The sequence below is a fragment of the Ovis canadensis genome, chromosome 9, assembly GCF_042477335.2.
Source record: "Ovis canadensis isolate MfBH-ARS-UI-01 breed Bighorn chromosome 9, ARS-UI_OviCan_v2, whole genome shotgun sequence".
In the NCBI taxonomy this organism is placed as follows: domain Eukaryota; kingdom Metazoa; phylum Chordata; class Mammalia; order Artiodactyla; family Bovidae; genus Ovis; species Ovis canadensis.
The window spans coordinates 57406353-57430103 of NC_091253.1; the positions used below are offsets into that span (position 1 = coordinate 57406353).

Genomic DNA, 23751 nt, shown 5'->3' on the forward strand with positions numbered 1-23751 from the left:
CATTTTGGTTTGGATCTTAAAGGTTTACACACTCTTTAATAATGCTTATTTTCTGTGAGGAAGAAAAAAAAAATTCCCAGGATGAAGATTTTCCAGAAGGAACTTTGAATTAAAGAAGTCTTTTTATATGTGGCAAGTAAGTCTGTATATTATGTGTATTAAATTTGATTGACAAATGAACATTTGCTGGTTTGTACTTCTTCAGGTATCTGCTTTATTGCAAAGAGAGGAAGAGAGCTGTACAGTGGGCAAAGTTTATATTTTTTGGCTGGCAGCCAGATAGTCACACAGGTGGGTTGACCTCTGAATGAGAAACTGGATTGAAACGCCTATTAAGTCAGTGTTCCAAATTCTCTAAGTGAAGTGAAATTTTGTAGATTGGCATTATTTCTCATAAGGTGGTATTGGAACAGTGATCAGTTGTAGGGATAAATATGAACATCCTTCATACAAGTTATCCGACTATGTGGTTATTGAAGGAAGTGCAGGCCCTTTTTTATGAGAGCTGCTATATTTATTAAGTACTTTGCTGTGTAGTTTTCTTTCCAGTTGGCATTATGTTCTGCTTCACTAAATTGGGAATTTAAAAGCTGCCAGATCAGATTAGTTTATTGAGTCTGATATTCTGCCAATAATGCAATTTCTAAGTTTCTTAGAAATTATTTTTTCCCATCTTGTAAATCTTGATTCAAATGGCTAGAGTTTTCCTTTTCCATGCCAGGTAAAGTAAGCTATATTTGTGGGGAGAGTGTTTAAGAATTGTGTACAAGGAGGTCTACCTCGTTTTATTGCACTTCACTTTATTGCACTTCTCAGATATTGTGGTTTTTATAAATTGAACGTTTTGGCAACCTGCATGGAGCCAGTCTACCAGTGCCATTTTCCCAACAGCATTTGATCTCTTTGTGTTACTGTGTTCAATTTTGGTAATTCTCACAGTGCTTCAAAATTTTTTTTATTATTGTTACATTTGTCATGGTGATCAGTTATCTTTTACAACTGCAAAAGGATTTTGTCTTGCTGAAGGCTGAGATCATGGTTAGGAGTTTTTTTAGCAATGAAGAATTTTAAAATTTAAGTATATACAGTTTTAAAACATAATTAATGTGTTCTTGCCTGGAGAATCCCAGGGACGGCAGAGCCTGGTAGGCTGCCGTCTATGGGGTCGCACAGAGTTGGCCACGACTGAAGCGACTTAGCAGCAGCAGCAGCAGCACACTTAATAGACTACAGTTACAGCTTAAACATAATTTTTGTATGCATAGGGAAACCAAAAACTTTGTGTGACTCACTTCATTGTGATATTTGCTTTATTGTGGCAGTCTGGAACTGAACTCATAGTGTCTCCAAGGCATGCCTGTACATTAAAATTAGTTTACTCATTAGAGATAACTCACACAAATACCAACATCTCTAAGCCTCAGTTTATGATCTGTAAAATGGGGCCGATGATAATCTTACAGAAATTTGTGAGAATTAAATAAAGTTTGTAAAACATTTCACACATAGTAAATACTCAGCGTCTATCAGAATACTATCTATTCTTCTACTATGGGCTTCCCTAGTGGTTCAGATAGTAAAGCGTCTGTCTGCAGTGCACTCCTGCATTGCAGGAGTTCTACCCAGGTTCGACCCCTGGGTTGGGAAGATCCCTTGGAGAAGGAAATGGCAGCCCACTTCAGTATTCTTGCCTGGAAAATCCCATGGACCTGGAGCCTGGTAGGCTACTGTCTGTGGGGTTGCAAAGAGTCGGACACGAATGAGCGACTTCACTTTCACTCTTTGTTTTCTTCTACTATATATGGAAATTTTTTTTTTTCCTAAATAGGAAGCTTAGGAAATTGCAGTTTTTTTAGATGATGTTAAACAGGACTTGGATACATATTAAACACATCCAATATATTCATGTTAAGAAATTCGTCAACATTTTGGGGAATTTTGTTCCACATACTCAAAATCTAGTACATTAGACTTCTGAACTCACTGTTCCTTCCACCTGGCAAGCTTTCTCATATAATAGCAATATGGCTAATTTCTTTACTCAGATGCCATCTTAGTGAGGCCTGCTCTGACCATTCTAATTAAAATTACAACCTGTGATGCACCTGCCTCTACTCCAACTCCTGATTTCCCTTAAAATGCTCTGTTCTTTCTGTAGCACTTATCACCTTCTAATATGATGTCTAATTTTACTTATTTTTATTATTTGATTATCTTTCTGTGCTAGGATGTAAGTTCCACAATGGCAGGGATTCTTGTTTCTTTTACACATGATACATCTCAAGAGCTTAATATAGCACATCATAGGTATAAATATTTAATTAAACAGAACTTTTTGATGAAGTCTTATCCTGCTAAACTCCATGCTTAAAGTGACATGACATCTTTCATTTAAGATAAGAAACTGGCTGCAGGGAAATTCATGCCCTATTAGATGAGAAATACTTAGACTTAAAAAAATTTTTTTCCATCCTGTTGGCCACAACATTCTTGGTAGGAAAAGTAGCAATAATGAGTGTTTTTTTTTTACTGTAAGAACAGTGAACTATCTTTTAATATTATTCTGAAAACTTTTAAAAGAAATTACATACAAGTGCTAAAATGACAGGAACACTGCTAAGTATTAGATTGTGTGTGTTTTTTTAAATAACATCTTCCCCAATACATAGGGTGTTAATCTACTCAGGCTGCCTTAACAGAATCCAACAGATAGGTGGATTAAATAATATAAATTAATTTTTCCCATAGTCTGGAGACTGGAAGTCCAACATTGAGGTGCCAGGAGGGTTGGTTTCTGTTGAGGCCTCTTTCTTTGGCTTGCAGATGGCTCTTTTCTTGCTCTGTCGTTTCTTATAAGGACACCACTCCTATTGGGTTAGGGACCCATCCTTGTGACTTCTTTTAACCTTATTACCTCTATAAAGGCCTGTCTCTAGGAACAGTCACTTTGAAGGTTAGTGCGTCAGCGTATGAATTTTGAGGGAAACTGTTCAGCTCATAAATATAGAAAAGAATGAAGAACAAATCATCTATAATACCGTTAATTCCCCAGATGAAACTACTGTTAACGTTTTTCCTACTTCTCTAGTCCTATTTCCTTTACATTTTCAAAGCTTTGAGATTATAACAGTATTTTTTCCACTTAACATTCTTTAAAGTGAAGTCAAAGACTGCAAACTCAGATGCTTACAGGTATCAGGCAGACAGGCAAAGTAATAATGGTAACTAACAGTTATTAAGCTCTAATTGTATCATGTACTTTTCTAGAGGCTTGTATGAATTATATATATATATATATATAACCTTTCTTAACCTTAACAACAACTCTCTGAGATATATACCATTATTATCTCCATATTTCAAATGAAGATAAGGGATAGGGAGGTAAAAAGAACATATTTAAGGAAATACAGCTATTAGATAGCTGCATGGGCACTGAGACCTCACTGTTGAAATGACTGAAGTGGGGTTACTGGCTACTGTGGTGAACTTGAGAGAGCCTTTGCCGTCTAGGGTGGGTACCCACTGCTCATGAAGAAATGATAGTCTACTGTAGCAGATCTTTGAGTTCTTTGATAGCAGTGAAAACTCTGGATTTTTATATGAAATCTTGGCAATTCATTAGTACAATTAAAGAAATCCCTGTTGGGTTGAACAGATGTCATCTGCAGATTGCATTCATGTTTATAAAATAGGCTTCATAATAGTAATATCTACCTTCTAAGTTTGGTGTAAGAATTATATGAAGACATTTTATTTGCAACATATAGGTCAATTCCTGGCGTGTAGTAACTGTTATTAATATTTTCTCCAGTCATCAAGATTCTTTAGAAGTATCATTTACTACTGTTTTTGTTTTAAGAAATTATAAAACACATTAGTGCATATCTGTTGTAAAAAACTCAAACAATATGAAAGAATATTTAAAAGATTGAAATTGCACTTGCTTCCCACTCCACTCCTTTCCCCTCTCCATGTATATTAAAAAAGTATATACTGCAACATGCTATATTTATCCTTCTGGTACTTGCTTCTTTCATTTAATATGTCTTGGAGACCTTGTGAAATCAGTTTATATGAAGCTACTTCATTCTTTTTAAAGGCTGTATAGTATATTCTTTAGTGTGAATGTACCATAATTTATTGAATTAGATTTCTCAATTGTCATTTGGGTTGTTTTCAATTTTTGCTGTTTTAAAAAAGGTTCTGCAAAGAGCATATACCTTTGTGCATGTTTGTAAATATTTCCCTAGGCTTGATTCTTAGATGGAATTGCTATATCAAAGCACATTAAGAATTTTCACAACTGCTGGACCTTTGTTAAATATATTTTTAGTAGCTTTGTGATATTTTACTTTATGAATCTATCATTATTTAATTCTTCTTGTTGATACATTTAGATTATTTCCAATTTTTTGCCACTATATATAGTCCTTTAGTAAATATATTTGTGAGTACGTTATGTTTTTTAAAAAGCAAATAGTCTGAGAGGAAGTTGTCAACTATTAAGTGTTATGCTCCGAGCCCGTATCTCTGAACCGACCGAGAGAGAGAGCAAGTCCACCACGGTACTGCAAGGGCAAGAAGGGAGTTTATCTCTAGCGCGCTAGGGCCCAAGTCTCATCCCACACAAGGGAATCCGACAAGAGCCCCGAACAAAGGAGTATGGCGGCTTATATACAGGCAGTTCTTTGTCTCAGTTACAGGAGTAGCTGGCGTTACATGATTGGCCAGGCAGGATGAGCGCATATCCTGTCTCTTTCTGGTAAACATGACTCAGGTCCTAGAGACCGTCGTTTGGTCCCTAACATTAAGTATATTTCTAACACTTTACTTTCCCAAAGCTATATATTGTAAGAAATGTATTTAGTGGTAATATATTATTTTTAGAAAAAGTAGGGCTTTGATAAAGTCATGGCCTAGGATTTTTAATGTTAGAATCAAGATTTTTTGAAATTTTTATGTTTTATTTTAGGTGTTTTCATCTGTAATGAAGATCACTGTGAAACAAGATTGAATAAAGCCTAGTAACAACTGGACTAGAGGTTTAGAATAGAAAGTTAAAATTAGTCACTTTGGTTTTAGTGTTCCAATTTCATAATGTTTATTCTTTAAAATATTTAGGGAGTGAAAATTAAAATTCAGTGCTACACCAAAGAATGCACTAATATGTGTTTTTTTCTTTATGTATGAGAGGAGAAGGTAAATAACCAAGAGATACAGTGATTCATAATGAAATATACTAAGTTGAATTTTATGATGTCAGTCCTTGGCATTATGATCTATGTTACTGATTTAATTGTGGACATCTGGGTGTCTGTCAGATTTTTTCATGAAAGACAGTATGTTTTTGGTGTTTTAACAGTAAGCTTTATGCTCTTTGGAACACTTGTGGTCCAGTGTTTTAGTTATTCTTGGTTCAAGGCTGATTTAAAAGAAGCAGGCCGAGAAAGTCATCATTGTTTTCTTCTACTTCATTGCTTGCAAGGTGGAGTTTTTACAAGGTAAGCATATACTTTTGATCTTTACTACTGTTATTCTCTGATTCAGACAGAAGCTACTTTCTGCATCTGGTTAGTGAAATGTACAAAGTTTCTCTATTTGCATGTAGGACAAAGGTTACTTGCTTCTCACTAGCAATGCTTGCATGAGTCATTGTACTGTCAGAATTTCCAAGTTCATTAATAGAATGTTTTAATTTACTGAATTAAGTTGCTTTTTCTAATATATTATCACATTTTTATGAGAAAGAAAAAGACTCATTTCTATGTCTTGCGAATCTTTTCTCCTCTATTTTATATTTTAAAACTGATTATGTAAATACAGCCTATCACTTGCAACTCTGATGGAAAGAACTTACTTTTTTAAGTAACTTGTATTATTGATTTAATGAGATGAAATTTTTACTGCGTAGCCATGTGGTTAGCTAGGGTACAGAATCACTCAGAACTAAAAACAAACTTAAAAATAGAGTTGTTTAAAACCTATTTTATGGTTAAAGAAAGTAGAATCTAAATGAGCTTGGAGAATTCTGATTATCCATATATCTAATTTCACATCTCCTTTTCTTTCATTTTCTTAAGAGATTTAATTCTGTTCAAAGCAATATATGTATTAAAGGTAAGGAGAAGAATTAAAGACAAATATTAAAAGGATAATGTACTATTTTGTTACAGTTAGGTTTTGAATTTGAGCTATTTTAATAGTCATCTTTCCTGAGAAAGATGTTAGTGGTAGTAGAATTCTAGGTAAATAGTTATTTTCTCTCTGTATGTTATGTTCTGTCGTCTTTTTGTTTCCATTGTCATTATTGAGTAATTAGATCAGTCTTGCTGTTGTTCTTTAAAAGGGTTTTGTTTTCTTTCCCCTCTGGTTGCACTTATGATTTTTCTCCTTATATTTGGGTTTCTCCAGTTTATGATATATCCATGTAAAAAATTTATTTTTATTTCTTTCACTTGGGATTTGCTTGCTGTCTTGATGCTGTGAATTATTAGCTTCCATGAGTTCTGCACAATTCTCAGCCATTATCTTTTCTAACATTTTCTTTACTATATTTCTGTCTCTTTTCCTTCTGGACTCCAAAAAAATTTAAGATAGATTTTCTTGCTATATCCAACATGATTGTTACTGTTAGATCGGTTATCTGAGATCTTTTTTGTTTCCTAATATAAGTCTGTATTGTTATAAACTTCTCTCATAGAACAGCTTTTGCTGTGTTCCATATACTTAGTATCACTGTGTTTTCATATTCACTTGTCTTCAGGTATTTTTTGATTTCCTCGTTGATTTTGTTGGTGACCCATTGATTGTCTAGTAGCATGTTATTTTTGTTTTTTATGCGTTCTTGTAGTTGATTTCTAGTTTTATGCCATTGTGGTCAGAAAAGATGCTTGATATAATTTCAATACTCTTAAATTCATTGAAACTTGTTTTTGTGGCTTGTCATGTGATCTATCCTGGAGACTGTTCAATGTGCACTTGAAAAGAGTGTGTATCTTGCCGCTTCTGGATGGAATGGTCAATATATAATCTCTTAAGTCCATCTGGTTTAATGTCACTTAAGATCAGTGTTTTCTTATCTGGATCTTACATCTCTCCCCTGATGTAAATGGGATGTCAAGGTCCACTATGTCAGTTTCTCTCTTTATGTCTGTTAATATTTGCTTTATGCATTTAGATGCTCCTATGTTGTGTATTTATATATTTACAATTGTTATATCTTCTTCTTTGACTGATCCCCTTATCATTATGTAAGTCTTTTTTTGTCTCTTGTTACATACAGTCTTTGTTTTAAAGTCTGTCTTGCCTGATATAACTACCTCAGCTTTCTTGTGATTTCCATTTGCATGTAATACTTTTTCCTATACTTTCTCTTTCAGTCTATATGTCTTTAGGTCTGAAGGTAGGTAGCATATACAGGTCTTGTTTTCGTGTCCATTCAGCTACTCTGTGTCTTTTGACTGGAGCATTCAGTCAATTTACATTGAAAGTAATTATTGTTAGATATGTCTTATTGCCATTTTGTTAACTGTTGCAGTTCTTTTTCGTTTTTTTCTTCTTTTGCTCTCTTCCTTTGTGATTTGATGACTGTCTTTGGTGTTATGTTTGGTTTCTTTCCCTTCTTTTGTGTATCTATTATAAATATTTGTTTTGTTATTACCATGTGAAAGTGAAGTCGCTCAGTACAGTCCAATTCTTTGTGACCCCATGGACTGTAGCCCACCAGGCTCCTCTGTCCATGGGATTTTCCAGGCAAAAGTACTAGAGTGGGTTGCCATTTCCTTCCCCAGGGGATCTTCCTGACCCAGGGATCGAACCCTGGTCTCCTGCATTGCAGGCAGACGCTTTTACTGCCTGAGCCACCAGGGAAGTCAACAATCTGTTTATCATACTGATATGTGATTATTTTAAGTTGATGATGTTTTAAGTTCTAACAGTTTGTAACAACCATGCACTTTTGCTTCCCACCACTCATATTTACTGTTTTTGATTTCATATTTTATATCTTTTAAGGCTTCCCTGGTGGCTCAGAGGTTAAAGCGTCTGCCTCCAATGTGGGAGACCTGGGTTCGATCCCTGGGTCAGGAAGACCCCCTGGAGAAGGAAATGGCAACCCACTCCAGTATTCTTGCCTGGAGAATCCCAGGGACAGAGGAGCCTGGTAGGCTAAAGTCCACAGGGTCGCAAAGAGTTGGACATGACTGAGCGACTTCACTTACTTTATATCTTTTTGTTTTTTTTTGTTCCTTAGATACTTATTATGGATATAGATGATTTTACTCCTTTTGTCTTTTAACCTTCCTATTAGCTTTATGAGTGGTTGATTTACTACCCCTACTGTATATTTGCCTTTACCAATGAGATTCTTCCTTTCATAATTTTCATATTTCTAGTGGTGGTCTCTTTTCTGCTTAGGGAAGCTTCCTTAACATTTTTTATAAAGCTGGCCTACTGGTTCTAAACTCTTTTAGCTTTTGCTTGTCTGTAAGATTTTATATCTCTCCTTCAAATCTGAATGATATCCTTGCCGAGTAGAGTATTCTTGCTTATAGGTTTTTTTCCTTTCATCGCTTTGACTACATGGTGCCACTGCCTTCTGGTCTGTAGAATTTCTATGAAAAAGGCAGCTGATAGTTTTATGGGAATTCCCTTGTACATGTAACAGAGATTCTACATTCTTACTGATTTTTATGCTTAGTAATTAGAGATGCTGGAATAAGTAGATAGTCATTTGGAAAAATAAGTAAATTATAAGTGGACCTTCACACAAAGGTCATACTTAGCTTATGCTCTAGCATGGTATGTGATCTTGAAAAGAGTTTAGCCTGTTCTGTAATGAAGGTGAAATCTTTAGAAATATATTGGTAGAAACATAGAGATGGGTAGAGTATTGGGAGAGTTTTAAAATGTTGCAGTTTATGTCTTCAGTTTCTCAGTCTTTGATATGACAGGACATGGGCGCTAACTCCTAATCAGAAGAAAATCTGAAAGCATAAACTGGAAGAGTTTTGTTTCCAGAGAGACACTAAGCACCACCCACCTGCAACCCGCAACACCAAACCCAAACCACAAGGACAAGAAAACAGATTTTTTTCCCATTTGCCATTTAAATGAATAGACCACAGGTTGTAGAAATTGACTAGAATGGAAATAAGAGGAAGTAATAACCAGTATATGCAACATAAGAACAGTAAAAGTTTTGATTCACTTTAGAGTTGGGATAATTTCAGGTTGCATATTATAGACTATACAGCTAGGTAAAATACCAGACATCAGGATAAATTTCAAATGACTCAAATATTTAATGCAAGAAATGTACTATTAGAAAACATAGGAAAATTCCTTTCAGCCTTGAAATGGAGAGGCTTTCTAACCATAACTCAAAATCCCCAAGCTATAAAAATTATAGATTTGACAATAAAAATTGCACACAATAAATAAAAATATCCCAACAAACAAAAGCAAAGCAAAAAGGAAAACAGTTTTCATAGGGGAAAATATTTATAATTTTTAATAGAAAAAGACCTAATCTTTTCATATTTAATGAGCTTCTGAAGTCAAAGAGAAAAAGGTCATCCTCCCGGTTGAAAAATGGGGAAAAGAATGAGGATATTTTTGAGAAGAGGAAATGCAAATGGCTCTTAAGTTGTCTGAAGGATACTATACCTCATTCATAATTTAAAAACTGCCAATTAAAACTTCACTGAGATACTTTACCTACCAGATTGGTGAAAATCCAAGTGATAATACACTGTCATGGTAAAGTATGGGAAAATAGGTATTCTCCTACTTTGTTGATGGGAGTATGGATTGATACAATCCATACCAGTTCATAAACAGTTTGAGCATATTTCAGGTGCACATATCTTTAGGCCAGAGGTTCCTCTTCTGGGAATCTATCATGCCTGCATACATGTAAAATGACATATGCATAGCTTTTCAGTTGTAGTATTGTTTATGACAGCAACATACTGGAAACAAGCTGTTGGTAGAATTTATATATCTATGCAATGTCATACTACAATAATTATTACAAAGAATGATAAAATACTTTATATACTGGAATGGCAAGATCTCCAGGATGTACTTTTAAGTGAAAAGACAGGGTGTAGACAACAGGTATGATATAATACAGTCTATTTTTAAAAGGTGGTAAAAAGGCATATTTACATGTGCTTGAATATGCATAAAGAAACTCTTCACAATGAAAAAAAGATCTTCATGACCAAGATAATCACGATGGTGTGATCATTCACCTAGAGCCAGACATCCTGGAATGTGAAGTCAAATGGGCCTTAGAAAGCATCACTATGAACAAAGCTAGTGGAGGTGATGGAATTCCAGTTGAGCTATTTCAAATCCTGAAAGATGATGCTGTGAAAGTGCTGCACTCAATACACTAGCAAATTTGGAAACTCAGCAGTGGTCACAGGACTAGAAAAGGTCAGTTTTCATTCCAATCCCAAAGAAAGGCAATGCCAAAGAATGCTCAAACTACCACACAATTGCACTCATCTCACATGCTAGTAAAGTAATGCTCAAAATTCTCCAAGCCAGCCTTCAGCAATATGTGAACCGTGAACTTCCAGATGTTCAAGCTGGTTTGAGAATAGGCAGAGGAACCAGAGATCAAATTGCCAACATCCGCTGGATCATGGAAAAAGCAAGAGAGTTCCAGAAAAACATCTATTTCTGCTTTATTGACTATGCCAAAGCCTTTGACTGTGTGGATCACAATAAACTGTGGACAATTCTTCAAGACATGGAAATACCAGAGCACCTGACCTGCGTCTTGAGAAACCTATATGCAGGTCAGGAAGCAACAGTTAGAACTGGACATGGAACAGCAGACTGGTTCCAAATAGGAAAAGGAGTATGGCAAGGCTGTATATTGTCATCCTGCTTATTTAACTTCTATGCAGAGTACATTATGAGAAACGCTGGGCTGGAAGAAGCACAAACTGGAATCAAGATTGCTGGAAGAAATATCAATAACCTCAGATGTGCAGATGACACCACCCTTATGGCAGAAAGTGAAGAGGAACTAAAAAGCCTCTTGATGAAAGTGAGAGAGTGAAAACATTGGCTTAAAGCTCAACATTCAGAAAATGAAGATTGTGGCATCTGGTCCCATCACTTCATGGGAACTAGATGGGGAAACAGTGGAAACAGTGTCAGACTTTATTTTGGGGGGCTCCAAAATCACTGCAGATGGTGATTGCAGCCATGAAATTAAAAGACGCTTACTCCTTGGAAGCAAAGTTTCCAAGACGCTTACTCCTTGACCAACCTAGACAGCATATTCAAAAGCAGAGACATTACTTTGCAAACAAAGGTCCATCTAGTCAAGGCTATGGTTTTTCCAGTAGTCATGTATGGACATGAGAGTTGGACTGTGAAGAAAGCTGAGCACCAAAGAATTGATGCTTTTGAACTGTGGTGTTGGAGAAGACTCTTGAATGTCCCTTGGACTGCAAGGAGATCCAACCAGTCCATTCTAAAGGAGATCAGTCCTGGGTGTTCTTCGGAAGGACTGATGCTAAAGCTGAAACTCCAATACTTTGGCCACCTCATGCGAAGAGTTGACTCATTGGAAAAGACACTGATGCTGGGAGGGATTGGGGGCAGGAGGAGAAGGGGAAGACAGAGGATAAGATGGCTGGACGGCATCATCAACTCGATGGATGTGTTTGCGTGAACTCCGGGAGTTGGTGATGGACAGGGAGGCCTGGCATGCTGCGATTCATGGGGTCGCAAAGTGTCATACTCGACTGAGCGACTGAACTGAACTGAACTGAAAGAAACTCTGGAAAGGGTATACATGAAACTAGTAACCATGAATTGTTATGGTCATGAGGGAGGGTGAAGACTGGGTAGTTAGGTCATAGGAGTGGGGTCAGTTCAGTTCAGTTCAGTTCAGTTGCTCAGTCGTGCCTGATTCTTTGTGACCCCATGAATTGCAGCATGCCAGGCCTCCCTGTCAGTATTTTCAAAAAGTTAGTAACTTCTTTTGATTTTTGATTTATGTGAATATTTTACCTATTAAAATAATTAAGAAGAAAAGGAAAAACTGAAGTAGGTTTGCTATTACTGTTAAACAGATATTTGATAAATAAACATTTTCCTCTTTTTGTCTCTTTTTCTTTGTTTTCTTGGTGCAGGAAGTGGCCCAAAACAGACATGAATAGTGAGGATTAAGCAAAAATTAAAGCAGTTCTTAAAAGTGGCCAAATTATCCAAGCATTTGTTTAAACTAAGTATGCAAAAACATGAGATATACTAAACTACAGATTCATTTCCCTACAAAATAGATACATTGAGTTTGTGTTGGTAGATGAAAGACAAGGATGTCAACATAAATTATTTATTCTGTATAAGTGTTTTGCTATTAAGTGTGTTCTTACTGCTTAGTGGTCTATGGAGTAGAACAATACATTTTTCAGAATATAAATTATATGACACTTTTGTATTTCTAGTTTATGTATGACTTGTGATAATACCTTTGTCTTTGCCAAAGGAGACTTTTTCCTTTGATGGATATATGAAAGGAATTTGCTTTATTTACAATATGGAAGTTATTATTGCTGTTTTAAAATAGCTGGTAGAAAAGTTCAAATTGTGTGAAAGAGAGTACAATGGGAGAAGAGTTTCAATTCCTCCATAGGTCCCTAGGCCCTTTTTTAAGGGGTTTCTTAAAGTGTGAAAGTGAAAGTCCTTCAATTGTGTCAGACTCTTTGTGACCCCATAGACTATAGAGACCATGGAATTCTCCAGGCCAGAATACTGCAGTGGGTAGCCTTTCCCTTCTCCACGGGATCTTCCCAACCCAGGAATTGAACCCAGGTCTCCCACATTGAAGGCAGATTCTTTACCAGCTGAGCCACAGGGGAAGCCTGAGAATGCTGGAGTGGGTAGCCTATCCCTTCGCTAGCGGATCTTCCTGTCCCAGGAATTGAACCAGGGTCTCCTGCATTGCAGGTGGGTTCTTTACTAGCTGAGCTATCAGGAAAGCCCGAAGTTTCCTAAATGGGCATTAAATAGTTGAACAGTTTTTCCTTACCTATTCTTCTATTTAAAGCTCTTTAGAGAGAGGTCATCTGGTAATGTTCAAATTTCCTAGGGTGCAATATATATGAAACTTGAGAGTCTGGGCCCTTCAATCCCTAAATATGTGTGGATTTTCCTAGATATGTTATTGTTGTTGATTTCTCACTCAATTTTATTTTGATCAGAAAACATAATTTGTGTGATTACAGTCTTCTTTAGTTAACTGACTTATTTCATTTCCCAGCACAGAGTCTAACTTGGTGAATATTCCATGGGCATTTGAAAATTATTTGTAACTTGCCTTTGTTGAGTGTCCAACTTTTTGAGATCCCATGGGCTGTAGCCCACCAGGCTCCTCTGTCAGTGGGATTTCCCAGGCAAGAATACTGGAGCGGGTTGCCATTTCCTTCTCCAGTAGATCTTCCTGACCAAGACATTGAACACTTCTTCACTGTGTGTGGATTCTTTACCACTGTGAGCCACCTGGGAAGCCCCTCATTGAGTATAGTGGTCTATAAATGTAAATTAGGGCAGTATGTTGATAATGTCATTAAAGTCGTCTATATTCTCACTGATTTTTTTCTTTTGGCCTATCTTTTCTTTCATTTACTGAGAGATGAGTGTTAAAATGCTCTAAGATAGTGGATTTATCTTTTTCTTCTTGTACTTTTGACAGTTTTTGCTTCATGTGTCTTAAAACTCTATTATTAGGTACATTCAGATGTGTTCGGAAAAATTGATTCTTATATCATTATGACATGATCCTCTTTATCTCTGTAAATGCTCTTTGATTTGAAATCTATTTTGTCTGGTGTACTGATATAGCCATGCTACTGCTAAGTCGCTTCAGTTGTATCCAACTCTGTGCAATCCCATAGATGGCAGCCCACCAGGCTCCCCCGTCCCTGGGATTCTCCAGGCAAGAACACTGGAGTGGGTTGCCATTTCCTTCTCCAATGCATGAAAGTGAAAAGTGAAAGTGAAGTCGCTCAGTCATGTCTGACTCTTAGCGACCCCATGGACTGCAGCCTACCAGGTTCCTCTATCCATGGGATTTTCCAGGCAAAAGTACTGGAGTGGGGTGCCACTGTACTAACTATTTTTTGTGATTGCCCTTCAAGCTGTCTGTATCTTTATGTATAAAGAGTGAAAGTGAAAGTGAAGTCATGTCTGACTCTTTGCTGCTCCCTGGAGTATAGCCTACCAGGCTCCTCAGTCCATGGAGTTTTCCAGGCAATAATACTGGAATGGGTTGCCATTTCCTTCTCCAGGGGATCTTCCCAACCAAGGGATCCAACCCGGCTCTCTCGCATTGCAGGCAGATGCCTTTTTACCCTCTGAGCCACCAGGGAAGCTCAAGATGTATAAAGAGAGTCTCTTCCAAATCACATAGAGTTGAATCTTAATTTTTTTATCCAGCTTGACAGTCTTTTATTAATTGAAGAATTTAATCTATTTCCATTTCATATATTATTGCAATTATTGATATAGCTGTTTTCTGGGCCTACATATTGTTTTCTTTTTATGTTTTCTGTTTGTGTTTATTGAGCTTTATGTTGTTTTTAATCAACTTTGGAAAATATTTTTGGCCAGTGTGTTGTCAAGTTTAATTTTTTTCCTGTCCCATTTTCTCTGTTTCTTTTGTGACTTCAATTACACCTTTGTTATGAGGTTCTGTTAGTTTTTTTCCTAATTTTTTCTCTCTGTGTTTTGTTTGCTAATTGCAGTATCTGGGTCATCTGTGGGTATGTTTCTATTAATTGATATGTTTCTATTACCTGGTTTTCTCCTTTAGCATAAGTTATATTTACTCTTAATTTGCATTAAGTAAATTTACTCAAGTAATTTTTTAATTGTGTAATGGGCATTGTGATTGATACCTTGTAGTGACTGTAATTTCTGTTATCTTCCATTGAAGAGAAAGCAAATAGCTAAATTATTGGTAAATTACCTTGATGTATTACAGAGGCTTGGTTTAAGCTTTATTAGGGAATGTCTGTTTTGCTTTTGTCCTTAGTCCTAAGGAGAGTCTCACAGACCTGAAATATGGTCTTTAATTCTAAAACATGGCTCTTTTGGGGTTTCAATAGGATGCCTGAAGTATTTACCAAGCTCCTTGAATTTGATGGATTGCAGACTCCAGACTCTTCCTTATGGTAGCTGCTGAAATCTCTGCCCAGGTCCTATTTAGACATTGTTCCTCAGTTCCTTGGAGTCTCACCCTACATATACATAGTAAGGGTTTGACTGGGGATTTAAGAAGAGTATATAGAGATTTGGGGTTTCTTTTACTCTGTGGCTCCCTCTTTTCTGAGGTCCCTATTAATTTCTAACCACTCTGGCAGATTTAGCCTCAGTCCTCTGACTCTTTGAGCCAATAATAATTTGACTTTCTGCTTGAACTGTGTCTGCTTTGTGCCATTTCGACTGTGCGATGCTGTTAGAGGAAAAGCCACATGTGCTTCTCATGTAGTATGGTTCCCTTTTCTCAAGGGTTAAGTGACCTCATGCTTCTTCCTGCTTTTGGTTGTTTTTTAGTGCCTTGTTATCTTTAACATTTTTGTCTATAATTTATCATTGTCATCAGAAGGAGGGTGAGCTTGATGCAAAGGAATCTATCATTACTAGAAGCTATTGCCTCTTTATCTCAAATAAAATAATACATTGTGATAAAATATGCCAAGAAAGCTCCTTCTGTTTATTTTTCTTTGGCCTCTTCATCATTTATCCCATAAAACTGAAACAATATCCTGTTGATTAAAAAATTATATTCATACTCCCCTTTGCATGAAATTATCCTTAGATAAGCAGAACTTTGTATACATTTGCCACTAAGTGCTACAGATTTGGACTTCCCTAAAGTCCCTGGAAATATTAATGTGCACATCTGTGAACAGCCTCATCTGTTTTTTTTGTTTGTTTGTTTATTTTAACAGGCATTGACATAGCACTTGACATGTGCCAGTTACTGGTCTAAGCATTTTACATATGTTAGTTCCTTTAATCCTCATATCAACCCAATGAGGTAGGTATGATGATTACTCCCTTTTTCAGATGAGGAAACTAAAACATTACTAGGAAGTATTGGAGCAAGGATTTGAATCTAAGTCTCCTGAGTTTTTTGGAGTAATTACTGTTAAACACTGTACTCTGCTAGCTCTCCCACTCTGCTGCTATATTAATTTGCTCTGAGCATGTACCTATAATTTTTGTGTGTTTTTCAAGTTTTTCAGTAAGTGGTATTTATCCTCTTGCTTTGAAAGGATCGATACCTTTAAGAATAGGAACCGCATACTGTATTGCTTATTAGTCTTACATAATATACATACAGGAACTCCTTATTGTGCCAGATACCCAGAAAAAACTCAAACACAAATTATCTTATGAATCTGGCCTGTAAATCCTGGACAGTGTTAATCATTTTTTCCTGTGCTTTTATAATGTATCAATAGTATTTATATTTCTGTTGAGTTGTTATTTCTTCTGACTCTTATTGCAGCTAGCAGTTTATAGGCTTGATCCTCATACTAGGCTGTAAGGTCATTGAAAGTGGAGGTCATGTCTTCATCATTTTTGTAGACCCTCTACCCTGGCATCTTGTCCACATGGAATATAATGGACTATGTTATTCCAAAACTCTTATGATAAAAATATACTTTTATTTGCTAGGTAAAGAATCTTTGCATATTCATATATGTATATATCATGTTTACAATCAGAATATCTTATGTTTATATCTTTCAACTTTTCAAAGCCCTTTCATATCTACTGTCTCTTTATGGAAAAATTGTCATGAGTTTTTCATTTGTTCATTCCTTCAGCAAATATTTTCTGAGAGCCTGCTATGTCCCAGGACTGTTCTAGTTGCTTAGGATATGCCAATGAACAAAACAAAGTCCCTGCTTTCATGCAGATCTCATTCTTGTGAGAAGGTACAAATAAAAACATAATGCGTCAAGTGGTAATAAAGAAAAATAATAGGATAAAGAGAATATGATGGATGGTGTGATCTGGAAACATATCAGTAAGGACATGGCATTTGAATAGAAGCCTGAATGAAGTTAAGGAGTAAGCCTGTAAAATCTCTGGGGTTTAGAAGAGTTCCAGGAAGAGGGAGTAGCAAAGACCAAGGCCTTTAAGTTGGAAAAAACAGCACGAATAGTACCCTGGAAGTGTGGGAGACTTGAAAGGGAAAGGCAGTGTTATAGTATGTGTGGGAGTCAGATTACAGGGGCCCTTGTAAGATGGGGTAAAGACTTTGTGTTTTATTCTAAATATTATGGAAAGCATTAGAACATTTTGACTGAAGGGATAGCATCTGAAATATGGTTAAGAGGTTCAACCTAGATGCTGTATAGGGAACAAGAGTAGAATCAGAGAGACCAGTTATGAGGCTATTGAAGTAATCCAGGCCAGAGACATTGGCTGCTTAAACTAGGATGGAGGCAGTGGAAGTGATAAGATGTGTTTAGATTTGGATATATTTGGAGTTTGAGCTAAGAACCAAGAGAACCTGCTGGGGAATTTTTATAGGGTGTTAGAAAGAAATTGGAAATTATTCCCACATTTTGTTCTGAGCAACATGATGAATATTAGTGCCATTTACTGAAATGGGAAACATTGACAGAGAGAGCAGGTTGAAGCAGGATATATATCACTGTTGTAACTTTATATATGAGGAAACTGAGGTATAAATAAAGAATTTTGATAAGCTTTGGGCTAGAATCCTGATTGTCTTATTTCTACCCTCGGCTATTTTAAAAATAATTGTTTCGATTATTTTTGTCATTAATTTTACTTGAATGATGATAACTCATGTTAATTTTAAAAATTCCTTGTAAAGAAGAGCCTGAGCAAGGATGTTTTAGGAGTCTTTGAAGTTTTATATATTTTTCAGGATGCTGATGGTCACAGAGACTAATACTTTGTAGATTATGGAGTACAGATGACCCTTGAATAACATGGGTTTGAACTGTGTGGGTTCACTTATATGCAGATCTTTTCAGTAGTAAATATTACAGTACTACCCAGTCCATGGATGTGGAACTGAGGACACAGAGGGCCAACTACCAACTATCGATTATGCATGAAATTTTCAACTGCACACAGGCTTGGTGTCCCTAACCCCCATGTTGTTCAAGGGTCAAGTAATTATTTGCTAGATTAAATTGAAAGAAGATTCAGTCTTATCTTCAACCTTGACATATTCGTAAGGGCATGTATTAATATCTGTCTTATAATTAAGATAAATGCATGAAGTGGACATTGCAGTTTGTCTTTCAGAAAGTAGTGGTTAGGACTAGGAATCATAAAGGTTTGGACTCTAGGTCTGCTCCTGACACTCTGTGTATCTTTCAGCATATCATTCTAGTTCTCAGTCTTACTTTTCCCAACTGTTAATTGGGAATAATACCTACTCATGTCTCATAATTATTTTGAAGATGAAATAAGATCGTGTATGCTTAACAGTGCTAGCACGCACTGACACATCAAACATCCAATAAAAATTGTGGAGTCTTGAATCTCAATACTACTGTGAAATGTTTACAAAATTGTAGCAGATAAAGTTTGTGGGAAAATTCTAAACTTAAACACTTTTTTTTTCAAAATTATTATGTATATGAACATACATGAAGAATCTGTTACTGAAGATAAATGTTCATGTTTACTTTACAGGTATTGGTTTGCCTTGAAACAAGGTTATCAAGTGGCTTTCAAGTATAGCAGCAAAACTGAAAACTTCGTGGAAAAAGAGATTAATGATAGGGTGACAGATTTGAGCATGCTAAGGCTGTTTGAGACCTACCTGGAAGGTTGCCCACAACTTGCTCTTCAGCTCTACATCTTTCTGGAACATGGTCAAGCAAATTTCACTCAGTGTAGGTCTTTCTTAATTCTTTGTGTTAGATGGATGCCACTGATATCTTATGTCAACTGTGTAACTCTTTGGCAGGTTTTATATTTATTTTTATCATTTTTTAAAGAGTTATTTGTTATTTTTGAAAAGAAGTACATAGTTCAAATATCAAAAATGTTTAAAGGTGTACTGTCTCGCTCCCCTTCTTCCTATTCCTTCTCTTTGCCTAAAATGAAACTACTGTCAGCTTTTTAATGATTCTTTCAGAAAAATTTTTTTCAGAGCCTATCTTTATTCTCTTTTTTTCTTTCATAGGATGGTAACATGAAAACTGTCTTTTTTTTTTTTTTTTTACTTAACCTATGTCTTGGAGATCTAAACATATTGGTACAGAAAGAGTGCTGACATTTTATTTTTCTTATCTGTATAGTTTTACAAATTATAGGTGTATCCTGAATTATCTGACAAGCTTCTTTATGTTAATTTAGGTTGTTTCTAATATTTTACTGTTGGAAAAACATTCTGCAGTGAATAATCTTATGCATGCATCCTTCTGCATGTGTGAAGTTTATCCATAGGGTAAATTCCTAGAATTAGAATCATTGTGTACAAGTGCACCTGCTACAAAACAAATGTTAGTTTTGCAAATTGATCAATATGTTGCTCTTTTATAGCAGATTTTCTCATGGTTAAATGTACATTTTAAAAGGACAGTTTGATATTTCTATTAAAAATATTTTAATAGGTGTTTATTTTGAGATGTTAAAAAACTAATTATTTACTAAAAATAGTTGCACTTTTCATTAATGATGAGGGTTCCATGTGGTCTTGGATTCACCTCAGAGTAGTAGCAGATTTTCCTCTCCCTTGGAGTTCTTTCTATGCTAGATTTTCTTGTGAGATGAGTTCATTCCCCTAAACAGTCTTCCTGTTCCCAGTTTCCCTCTAGATGTAGTCTTTTCTAATATTTTCATATCTGTTAGTGTAACATTGAAATGAGCCTACAGCGTATGAGATCTCTTTTTCCTTGTGATGCCCAGAATAGTTGTATATTATATAGTCCCTGAAGCTAAAGATCAACATTTAGAGCTTACAAGCTGTGCTTTGGTAGATCTGCTGATGTTAACTGTGGCTGCTTCTGTGTGGTGGGATTATGAATGATTTTACTTATTTCATCTTCTTTATATTTTTCTGAATTTCAAAATTTTTATAGTAACCATGTTTTGATAATCAGGAAGAAAAATTCAAAATGTAGAAAAAATCAATTTGTGTATAAAATGACTTCAGAAAACTAAACATATTCTTTTATCTTTATTCCTTCCTGAAAACATGCTAAAGAGGAAAGTAAAGGAGTGAAAACAATAAAACTCATAAGGATGAAGAGAATGTAGAGTAGAGTAGCAGACTAGAAATATCAGTAAATATATAGAAGATGGAAAGCAGATGGAAAACTTGGGTTATTCAAATCAGTTCCACTACCACCAAAAGGCTAAATTATTTGAATCAATTCTCCTCCTGAAATTATCTGAAACAATTGGGTATATAGTTTCAAAATTCTTCGTAAAAGCTTAAAATAATCTAATACAACAGGCCAAAATATGCATGAAAGTGGGAGTGCAGCAGGGTTGAGGAGGACTGTGAAGGTATTTACACCCTGAGGAGTTTTACAGAAACTTATACACAGCAGATTCAGTTTTGATGGCTTCCCAGAGTCCGGAGGACTGGAGACAAAACTCAGGGTCCTCACGAGGGAGGGATATTTAGTAGAAAATCCTACTTGTAAAGCTGACATGCCAGAAGGCACCCTTCCTCTCCTCAGGGTAAAAGTGAAGCTACCCACTTCTAAATGAAAATTGACTGCATAAACAAAAATAATACTATGTGGCTAAGGAAAAGAATGAAAATACAAGACAGAAATAAATACAAGACAGGTAGAAGATGAATGGAGTTAAACTGTCTTAAATGCCTTATACAGTTCAGGAGAAAGGTAAAGCAGAAATGAATCTGGGCTTTTTAAGGTGTAAAATTAAACAATTAGAACCTGTTTTTTAAAAAAAATAATATATTATTAGGAAGACAAAATTAGATATTATTTTATCTGCTTGGGCTGCCATAACAATACCACAGACTGGGCAGCTTAACCAACAGAACTATAGTTTCTCATAGTTCTGGATACTAGAAATATGAGATCAAGGGGCCCAGTCGGGTTGATTTCTGGTGAGGACTCTTTGGGTTGCAGATGGCCACTTTTTTGCTGTGTCCTCACATGTCTTTCCTCTGTGTATGGAGAAAAAGTGAGATCTCTGGTGTCTCTTTGTCTACTTACAAGGATACCAGTCCTGTTAGATTCAGGCTCCACCTTTATGACCTTGCCAAACCTAACTTATCTCCCTAAAGGGCCTATCTCAAAGTGTAGTCACATTGAGGATTAGGGCTTTAACATATGAATTTTGGAAGAATATAATTCAGGCCATAAAAGGCATGAAAATAAGCATTTTTTAAAATATAAAAAATAAGTAATAGCAAATTGTAGGGATAAGAAATCTGACCAATACCACAAATTTCACAAGAGAAATAAAAGTAATATCTTTTTCTTATTTTAATGCTCTTTAATACAAATTTTTAGTATCTGATTGGCTTTTGATTTGATAATGATTTTATAATTTCTGTAGAAAAGGAAAATTCAATCTTTTTTGTAGTACAGTTAACAGAATTTTTATTTTTAAATTTAGAAAAGTTTCTTTCAACTTCACAAATTATTGATAATGTTATATATATATTTTTGGATTATTGTCACATTTGAAACAAACTATACCAATTTATTCAATAATATGGTTTAAGATCAGGGTATATCAAGATTTTTTTTTTTGATGAAGTAACTGATTTTAAATACTGTTTGAATTGACAACACTAATTTATTGTTGATGTCTAATTTAGTAAATAGTGGGAGTCTTGTTTTTTTCTACTGGTGTCAATAATGTCGAATCAGAAGAAGTTAAAAAGAATCTGTATAGATGTAATTAGGCAAAGTCATTCCATACTGAGAGAAATGCATAAACAAAGGCATGGTTTGGCAAAGACAAGGAAATTCAGTTTGGATAAACTGTAATGTACAGATTAGATTAGCAAAATGAGCAGAAAAAGTATATTGGAAACAGGTAGGTAAGCAGGAAATGGAAAATAATGTCAAACAAATAGCGTCAGGTGGACAAGGATAGATCATCATACCTTAATGTTAAGGAATCAAAGACCTGTTGATGGCAGGATAGTGAAGAGTTAAAGCAAACTCCTTCAAAATCCTAGATCTGTTACTTACTCATCATAATTTTCCAAGCAAATCTTATAAACAAATCCTCCTAAACCTAAACTCTTCTCAACTCAATTTCCCTTTAGCTAGAGCCCCCAAATGATGACAGTTGGTTCAGTACACTTAGGGAAAAATGTGTAAGAGGGAAAATAGAAGTAGAAACAGGGAATTTAAGCAATTACAATTAAAACATCTTATTTTTCCAAATTTTATAAAAGTATATGACAAAGTGAACACATTGCCAGAGCTTTGTCAGGCTTGGAAGGAGTCTGGGCCAGCATAGGTCCCTGAAATTTAAGCTTCACTACCTTCATGATAAATCTTCCTGTGAGGTAGAAATTTTGATTAATTTTAAACTTTAATATGTTTAGTATACATGTTGTGATTTCTAGGGAAGCCTTCAAAGAATAAAAGCAGCGTATCTCTGAAGGACATGTGTTACTAGATTGAAAAGTTGATAAAATGGTCCACACCAAGCCCATCATTACAACATTTCAGAGACTTAAAGATTTTAGAAGATTTGAAAGAAACTAAAGATTGTTTAAATATAAAGAAAGTGAATAGCTTTGAAATTCTTAACTGTAATACTTGAGATTAGAATTTAAAAGATAAATGACTTCAAGGTTTCATTGGAAAATATTTTTAAACTTTGAATTCTATTTCTGTTGAAACTGTATATCAAACATGGAGGGTAGAATAAAGACATTTAGAGAAATTCATGCTTAAAAGTTCAGCTTAGGTACAGTTTTTCTCAGAAATGTCTGGAGAATGTTTGATCCAACCATGAGAATGAAGCAAGAAAGAAATAATGGGAAACAAAATCAACAGTGAAGAAAGGTAAAGGCGAGTTCTGGGAAGACAGGAAAGCAAACCTTGACAACAGCTACCTTTGACCATAAAGATCATATTATTATTTTAAAAAAGCTAATAGATGTATCTGGGGAGTTTAATTAATTTGAAGAGTTTGCTAAAAAAATATTTATGAGTCATGAAATAATAAGCAAAGTAAGGAACAATGAAATGTTTTAAAAATATTGCATTGTATACTGGAAAGTTGTAATGTTGACCCACCAAAAATGTCATGGGGGGATGAGGTATTAACTAACCTAGTTGTGGTCATCATTTTGTGTATATATGTATATCAAATCATCAGATTGTAAACTTGCATATATATCAATAATATTTCAGTAAAGTTGAGGAATTTTTTAAAATTAATAAAATACTTAACAAAAAATTTTTTTAAAGGGAAAGAAATATAAGTAGAATGTAGTAACTTGGCCGAGCAGCTTTTAAATCAGTAAGCAGTGTCTAAAGTAGATGAATTTAAAAAACAGCATAGTATGTGTTTTATTTAGAAATAGGGCAATAATGTCAGAAGAAATGCCAAGAGTTGATAGTGGTTTTTTTCTGAGGGTCCCTACTGAGAAGTGAGAAGGGGCAGAGCAACCTACTGCTTTTTTCTTATAAGTTCTATGACATTTATTGATGTTTAAAAATGAAGTATATGTACTAGATTTGGTAGAAATTAAAACCAGTT

General features: G+C 35.3%; 1 protein-coding gene across 1 annotated transcript in view; it reads left to right on the plus strand.

Moving 5' to 3' along the window:
- XKR9 (XK related 9) overlaps positions 1 to 23751 on the plus strand; it is a 29163-nt gene that overhangs the window by 3580 nt on the left and 1832 nt on the right. Inside the window, exons 2-4 of the mRNA XM_069600232.2 lie at positions 64 to 136; positions 4976 to 5504; positions 18727 to 18929. Coding sequence (XP_069456333.1) covers positions 5233 to 5504; positions 18727 to 18929 — 475 coding nt within the window. The 5' untranslated portion in view covers positions 64 to 136; positions 4976 to 5232. The remainder of the gene's footprint in view (positions 1 to 63; positions 137 to 4975; positions 5505 to 18726; positions 18930 to 23751) is intronic.